The sequence below is a fragment of the Amblyomma mixtum genome, chromosome 9 (assembly GCF_055824585.1).
Source record: "Amblyomma mixtum isolate Tamu chromosome 9, ASM5582458v1, whole genome shotgun sequence".
NCBI lineage: Eukaryota > Metazoa > Arthropoda > Arachnida > Ixodida > Ixodidae > Amblyomma > Amblyomma mixtum.
In genome coordinates, this window is record NC_143020.1 from 52722143 (window position 1) to 52730930 (window position 8788).

The window sequence follows — 8788 nt, forward strand, 5'->3', positions numbered from 1 at the left end:
CTTTTGTTGAATGTGCAGGTGAAACGCAAAAAGATAGAGGCTGTTTCTCGCAGGGTCAGATATGCTGATAGAATGAATTGAATGACAGCGCAGCCTTTGGTGAGAACTCTTTTAAGTGCACTTCCATTAGGCTACCAAGTGCCTACCAAGTGGCAGAGTTTCCATGGATTTTATGGACATCTATTTTCATGAACAAACACCAAAGCCGCTAGGACGTTCGCCTTTAGCTCCTTCGAGGCAGTGAGCACTGAATGCAGATATGATGGTTTCTGTTTCGTGCGGTCAATTACTTCTGCTGACTCAACCCTACCGTAAAAGTCACTCATAAATTGTGCGGTTTACATCCAACAGAACAAACATAATGGGCTTTCCATTGTGCCAGTGTTCATTGCGTTGCACTCTGAATTAAATGTTCCGTTCTGAAGGTCTATATTACTAAGCTGTAAGGATCTCTAGGACAGCATTAGCGCAGACGTATGGGCAAAATGCGAAGATGCTATAGTTGAGAGCTCCATGTTCTAAACAAGTTATGCGCAGCTCTTACGCTATGGTAGGGTATTGCAGATGCATATGATCATCAGTGTTGGTGGCGAATTCTTGCAACGCAATATGAGTTTTTGTGTGCATATACATGAATTTTCATCAAAGCAGCGCGGTAACCAGCAGTGCGGTAGCCAAGCTGCTACGCAAATATACATGACATGCGGAGGTAGCCGGCACCGGGTGCAGTCTCTTTTCGCGTGTTCCACGACATGTGGTGTGTAATGCATTGGAAATCTATTAAAATAATAGAAACAGCTTGCGTCTGGTTGCTGGCAGCCAAATTAATAGAACACGTTGAAGATTTTTTGACAAAGACTGAAAGATTAAAGGCGATGCTTGCTAATCTAGACTTCTGTGGGGCTGGGTGCCTTGGTTGTACCATAAGACAAAATACTCTCTAAGACAGTGCTAGTCACATCGATATACGTAGCAAAGTTTCTGCTCTGTCGGAAAAAAACGGTTTCGGGAATGTTCCACAAGTAGAAAAAGAGCCCTCGGGGTGGCTAAGTAATCATAGCGTTCGGCTGCTGACCCGAAAGACACGGGTTCGATCCCCACGCTGGCTGTCGAATTTTGATGAAGGCAAAATTCTATAGGCCAGTGTACTGTGCAATGACAGTGCACGTTAGAGAACCTTAGGTCTAAATTTCCGGAGCCTTTCACTACGGCGTCCCCGATATCCTGAGTTGATTTTGGACGTTACACCCTCATAAACCATAAACTAAACCTATAGATTGCGAAATTTGCTTTAAGAACACTTCATAACTGAAAAAAAATAAGAGCGTTGGGCATGTTAGCTGTCATAAAATTATGGCATCTATAAAGTGTGTGGCAACTGGTACATCCACCAGCTCGATGAACGCGGTGTTGGGTGACGAGGTGTAACATTCTGAACAATGCAAAGAGCGCCATGAGTTGTAACTGGCTGGCGGGAAGATTTTTAAATCCAACACTTAAGTCGATAAATGCGCCTTTAGTCGCCGTAAAACATCAACACTGCCAGGAAGAGGGAGATAATCTACTTTTGCTGAGAGCGACAATTGGATGGAGTTTTGTGCAGAGTCCCTTCTAGAGTCAGCGTTACCGCGAGTAGCATGTCCTTAAGGAAAGTGTTCCAGACTTTCGTTGAGAACGTCTGGGCCCGATTCTCCGGGCCGGCAGGCACCTGATGCTATTGTTGTGTTTCTTTTCCACGTTTGTTGCGCAGAAATTGTTCGCAGCGGTTCAATCACATACTTCATTTCATCTTTGGTTACAGGAGCGAAAAAAGACGGAACACAAGACAGAAAGACGCGACGAAGCGCCGCTCAAAACTGATTTACTCGAAGAAAACATGCACAAATATATGCCATCTTTCTGTCTCTATAAGACGGAACACAAGACAGAAAGACGGGACGAAGCGCCACTCACAACTGATTTATTCGAAGAAAACATGCACAAATATATGCCGTCTTTCTGTCTACATAAGACGGCATATATTTGTGCATGTTTTCTTCGAATAAATCAGTTGTGAGTGGTGCTTCGTCCCGTCTTTCTGTCTTGTGTTCCGTCTTTTTTTCACGCCTGTAACCAAAGGTGAACAGTTACCAACTTGCCCAGCAAGATGTCCTTTTAAGATACTTCATTTGTGGGGTTCTTACTCGTTCAATGCTTTCGCACAGATGCAAACGCGCTCTAACCCCGTGGCTTTCGCGACAGGACGGCACCATCGAGAGGGTCACGTACCCGCGGTTCGTCGAAGCCGGAGTCGTGTCACGGCCCGTGAGCGCCCGCGGCACCTCCTCCTCGTCAGCAGCCGCCGGCGCAGCGGTGGGCATCCCGACCGTGAGCATGATGGCCCCTTCGTCCACCCGGGTGGGCCGCCAACACCACAGCACCTGACAGACGCCCGGTGGTGGAGCGCAGCACCAGCACCACCTCCACCACCATCACCACCACCAGCATCAACACCCACACCAGCACCCGCCTGGCGGCGGCGGTGCGGGACCTTCGGGAGTCTGAGGCGCTGCGGGTGGCGGCGAGAGGAGCCGCCGCACGCGTCCCTTCTTCAGCCCATGCTCATGCAAACAAAAGGACGAAGGACAGGAGAGACGAGGAGGTCGAGCGAACTCTGGTGCGCGCGCGCGAGTGTGTGTCGTTGTTGGCCTCGTTTTCTGGCCCTGGCGCCGTCGAAGGGTATTCAGCGGGGTCGGTGCGGTGGTGGATGTGCTCTCCGGAGGACAGTTCTCCGGTGATGCGGTGCGATGTTCGGCGATTGTTGCTTTGCTGCTGCATTCGAGTTATGTTTATGTCATTCTCATCGTTTGTGGCGAGCGTTCGAGCTCTCCCTCGAAGTGTGGGGAGCCGGCCCGAGGAGATCTTGGCCGCTGTAACATGGACACAAAGCAAACAGTTGTTCCTTCGACGCTGATAAGTTTCCGGGGCCTCTGATATTGTTCTAAACCTTGCTTCGAGCTGTCAAGTTCAACTTTGTCTTATATTTCATTTGGTATGTTGTTTCCATATGGTGTGCAAGGAAATGATACACCCCGAAGTTGTTTACAATCCGACGTGAAATCAAATGGCTGAGTGCGAGATTATTTCTATGGAAAGTTGCAGATGGGTTTACATATGTTAGCTGTAAAACTGTGAAGTTATCCATCGTTCATATTTTAGGTATTTCTTGCTTTGCCACACAGTGGGCTTAGCATCAACCAGAGGTATAATCTTGAAACTTTTGGTTACGTGCGAGATAACTCTTTTCCGTTACTGCTTGCACCAGAGATGCAAACTCAGATTAGGTTTGCCTGGGCAGAACATTGCCTCATTTGCTTCATAGAGTAGTAAAGCTGCACACATTTCCTGGTAACGTCGTTAAGCTTGGCAAGGTATTACAAAGGATTTTCAGGATAAAAGGTTATGACATTTACAAGTCACAACAAATTGTCGAGGAAAAATTGTTTTTTTATACATCCCAGGTATGGGCTTCGATTCTCCAATCAGTGGTTGCAAGAAAGAGAGGGAAAGGGTATTTGTGCTTGCTAATTAATAATGAATCGCTATGCCCAAGAAACAAAAAATTGTTAAGCTGTTGCGTTCGTTTCGGCTTGCAAATTATTAGGACCACTACAGTGAATATAGTGCTCTTTTGAAAAATCTCATTATTGGAGTACAGCATCTTCAGACTTTCAAGGAATAAATTCGAACTTTTATTTTCGAATCTGGCGAAATAATATGCTCACAAATTATGTATGCCAGGGTACTTTTTACGAGCTTTATAACGGCACTAATTTTACTTCACTCAGAAACAGAATTAGACTTTTAGACCTTAGGCACTGATGGATGTTGTAGCGTATGCTGATTTATAGGATATTTGTATAGTTTCGAGTATAAGCTCTAAGGCATTTCATAGTTGCTTGAGAAGAGGCTGCTTAGTACTTGTGCTAACTTTCGAAACTTTGTTCTTCGCAACATGCTCTTCTGTTAGAGCTATCCTGTGAGCTTCACGCCGGAAATAAGCTTTAGGGTTGCTTTGTTTTATATCCTAAATTAGCCTAGACACTGCCTCAAGCTGCAATCAAACTGCCCTTCTTCGCTGATGCTCATTCTTGTTGACGCAACTGGAAACGTCTGGAATACATCTTCACCTAAAGTTGCATGCATTACACCGATAAATCGACTAGTAATGAAATCTAGCTTCTTTGCTGGCTTTGACGTTTCCAATCGGAGAAATTCTTTGCGCTTCCTACGTTCGGAGTATGTCGAGCTCTGTGCTGCTTTTTTCAGCCACAGCTTTCTATGGAAACGTGTTCTTGTGCACGTAGAAATGAAACGCTAGGCTCTTCTTTTCGAGGTGCAATCGGTTATTTAATGAAAAAAAGACGCCTGAAGTCATCACCGCCATTTTCAACATTGAATTGAAAACTATGTTGTAATGTTCACCTTAGCAGTGTTTTTTCTGAATGCTCTATTTAATCGTCTTATTGTTTCGCATTATATTATATTAACGATGCGATTCCGAAGCAGCTAACGCAAAGCCTTTGACAAAGTCGATGTGAACTAACAGAACTGCCATTAACTATGCTGGATGCAAATATTTTTACTTTGATTTGTTTGAATTTGTTGCCGTTGTCAGTTATCCCACTACAAAACATTCCCGAGTGCAGCTTGTTTCATTTATATAGCTTTTTCTGATCGTTTGACTTCCATTTCCCCAATACCCAGTGATGTCGCGGCCCTGTCAAGATGCTTAAAACTGCTCGACGCTGGAACAAGTACGACGGCGACTGAAGAGACAGGATGCTATTTTTTTTGTGGCTTCAGTGGCGAGTCAAAGGGTGCGGTTCGTCCCCGCACCGGGGTATGTGCAAAGTTGCTCAAATGGACGCCGAGAGACTTGTATGCGTTGAACCTGCGTGCTCCTGTCTTGAGAGGACTGTTACCGGCGTACGTCGGTACGTTGTAAGCTTGTGCGGGTTCATGTGTGAATCCGACGTGTGAGCAGCAATTTTTGGACTCGATGGCGTGTTGGAAACAGCACAGAATCTTACGGCAGAAGGCCTTTCTTGGCGACGGCGAAGTCCCGCGATGCCAGCTTAGGTGTTTATTTGTTCTGGTGTTCACCATCTTGCAGGGGGCTGCTGCTTTTGTAAGCCTTCCGGATGTATGGCACCTAGACGCCTACTGCAGCTGCTGCTGAGCGCTTGCTGACTTTTTACCGGCAGTAAATAGTGTCACTGGCGAATTAGATATTATGAGCTATATTATTGGGAGCTTTCGTGTCTACAGGAGTGTAAGCAGTTCCCGCTCTGATTTAGAATTGCCCACAATGACACTATTTTTCAGAGAACCAGCATTTACAAGTTAGGCATCGTTGTTCGCTTTGCTTCTCGTGCATAAGAGCCAGTTAAAAAAGATGCTTATGGTTCTTTCCTAGAATTTTCTCACGACTATCAGAGGAGAAATCACCGCCCCAGATTACATTTTGAGGCACTTGGGGAAATTCAATGCGAAGCGGAAGGAACTTGGCATCCACAGCATGCACCGGAAGAAAATATGCATTAGACGCCGCCAAGAAAGCCTCTGCTGCCTTTGGAAACGTGGTATCTCGTGAGAAAGGTCTGAGATGTTCGCAGTTGTTGCGTTTATTTTCCGTTGACTCCTTTGCCCACGAGCTAAAACTGCCACAGGAGAACGTGCAGCGATGAACTCTTGGTGAACGTTGGGAGAGAAAACACACAAGCCATACAACCATGACAAAGCTCAAGTATGTCGTTGTCATATTATATACAGTATTTATGAAGTAGGCATAGTTGTACAGAAGAAACAGAACCCTATCGCTCTCTATACATTATATATAAATAAAACTATATATATTATAAATATATAAATCTACATATATAAATATATACAGAAGACACTGAGTATATGCTACGCGCCACTGATTGCACATGAGGCAGCTTCATGATGCACACGTTCACCTTTCTTACGGGTTTGTTGTGGCTAGGAAAGGTAACTGAACTAGTTTCATAAGCGATCATATTCGTACATGGTTCCTAGATTGCAAAAGGAAGTATTTTACGTTTACTGTTATTGTCATTTTACCTTGACCGCTTGATCGTCCACTGCGTTGCCAGAGATATCACACCGGTGTAAGTTATGTGCGAAGATTATATACATTACACCAATCAACGCTTGCGCCAAGGATAGCGTTTCGTGAGCGAGTCGCAACTACGCAGAATTCGCGGCAACTTTGTTCAAGGTGGACCGTTGCATCATAAAGTTATTTTTTGCCTGATTTTCTTGCATCTTGCCATGTCATGCTGCTTGTAAACTAACAATGAATGACGACACTAGTCACTGGTACACTTACAATCACAAACATTTGCACACATGCTTCTGTATACTTGAAAGAGCAACTCTAAAGAAGAAAAGAGAAATCGATTGTACATGAATAACTGCTTGAAAATGTCGTCTTTCACTGGCTGTACATGGCTCTGTGTATCCTGCCCAAAAGATGGGCCGGTTTAGCAATGTGAATATGTAGATATCTTTTAGCCGGAGTGGACGATGTAACACCGGAGGTTGCCGTACCTTCGCCTGCTATTGCCGCCGTGAGGAGCTCACGAAACGAGCCTTGCTGTAACAAGAGTGATGACCTGCACTTAATGCGTCTTAAATTCTTGGTTGGTGGAATCGCTATAATTTTCACAGGTGGCCGAATTGGCAGCCAGCTGTGCTTCCAAAACTCGGGCGTCTTTAGGTTACCATACCATAGCGCTGCACGTATGTTGCAGAAATTGTTTGACTTTGAGTTGATTGATTGTAGCTAGCCCTCTTTTCCCTGAATTTGTGAGATTATCAGTAGAGTTTGAGCACTGAATCATGATTCCGTACCTACGTGATATCTGTCAATACCAGCGTTTCCGTGCAAGTATCAATAGTTTTAAGGAGTCACCATTGCACTGACATTGGTGACTTCCCGTTCCTTCAAATAAATCACGTCAGTTGTAAGACGAATCAGTCGGATCTTAGGCTGTCATCACAGCTGTATTGTCAACTCAAGGTTCTGAGGAAAAGCAAAAGTTTTCTTCTCGTTTTGTTTTTACTAAAGCAAGGCTCTTCACCCTCCGTAGTTGACTTGTTGCTTTGTTTGGCGCTCAGGCTTCTTTTTGCATTTCACTGTGCTGTACTGTCAAAGACTGTCATTTCGTCCTGGTACTAGCTAGAACTGTTTATAGAGGATGTTTTTTAGTAGCTGATACTTGTAAGCAGAACGAAACAGGCCTATGTCGTATTCGTTTCTCGTTGAAACCGAAGTCTCATTTTTCCTAACTTGAAGAAAAGCAACTGAGTGTAATATTTTAATGACTTTCGAATTTCGCTTACCACAAATCGGGACGTATTAGGTGCTCAATATTCCGGGCTTAACATTGTGGACACATTGTAATGATTGTTGCTTGTTGGTGTTGCTGCTTGTTTTCTTGTCCAAATTGGCGAGCGTTTCGTGAAAATGTACTGTTGTTAGCTGCTTCAAGATGGCGGCACGTGCACCCCACATATTTCTCTACCCGCTGCGAAAAAGCGCCGATATAACTGCCAGAATTCGCATTATTGAATCAAAAGTGTTGGCCACACTATACTTGCGTTTTGTACCCGCTGGGCTATATTTGTGGTGACTGCAGTGGAATTCAAGCTATCGCTGGAAAATCAGCTTTTATTTGGAAGTAGGTAAATTGTTTAGAATAAAAAAAGAGACTATTGCTAAGAAAGCGAATGCAAACAAACCTACTGAATCGAAGGAGGAATGAAGAGAACAAATAAATTTCTTGAAACAGGCGTAGGAATGTGCGTTCTGTTCCTGTCACTAAGGACCGTGGTGCAAATAACAGGGTTAAATGTTATAAGCGCAGCGGTCAACAATGCATTCCTTATTAAGGCAGTTATGGAATCAAAGCACAGTGTCTGACAAGAGCAGTGTTACTTTACCATGCTCTTGTTGAAACATACCGAGGCAAGTTTTTTGTGCAGAAAAAAATTTTGTTTCTCAGAACAAGGACGGGAAGTTTTGTTCACGTGATCTGCACTGAATCTTAAAGTGCGACTCTTTGCATTGATTCCAGATGAGGTTGGAGATTGAACTTGACACGATAGTAAATTTCTGATTTTAATGGGGCTTCAATGACTGATACCTAAGCAACTGCCCATGAGCGGGCTGGATCGCTTTGAGTACGACTTTATTAGAGTACTGTCTTCACAGTTATTTCGGTATTGTGAACTGGTGAAGGGTAGGTTAGTACATCGTTCCAGGTATACCAGTTGAACAGGACTGTTCTTTCAAAACCCAGGTTTGCTGGTATAGCGTAGGCTCTGGTGCCAGAATCGGATACAGATGAGAGAAATACCTCTGCAACTGCGTTTTAACGCAGCTAACAAATCTGATTGCATAGATGTGCCGGCCGTCAACCTTCACGCATTAAGATATTTTAGTTTGTTTTGGTCAGTTATTCATGTCTAGTATTAAGGAACAAGCACTGGCAGTCGCCGCTTATTAGACAATTGTTAAAAACTCTGACTGAATACAAGTATGCTGGCTTTCGCGCCATTCGACTGAACCCAAAGTTGAAACAATAGTGCGTGTACAGTTACCTCATCATAACAAAACGTAACATCGTATGAATTGGCCATGCGACCCCGGCTGGCGCAGAAAACAGCAAGCGTAGCAGTGGGGAGAAGTGTGGTGCATAAAAACCTGCCAAGAACAATT

General features: G+C 44.3%; 1 protein-coding gene across 1 annotated transcript in view; it reads left to right on the forward strand.

Moving 5' to 3' along the window:
• The window catches only part of LOC149329004 (TNF receptor-associated factor 5-like), a 47924-nt gene extending 43514 nt beyond the window's left edge, over positions 1-4410 (forward strand). Inside the window, exon 11 of the mRNA XM_089560061.1 lies at positions 2242-4410. Coding sequence (XP_089416187.1) covers positions 2242-2424 — 183 coding nt within the window. The 3' untranslated portion in view covers positions 2425-4410. The remainder of the gene's footprint in view (positions 1-2241) is intronic.
• The last annotated feature ends 4378 nt before the right edge of the window (positions 4411-8788 follow it).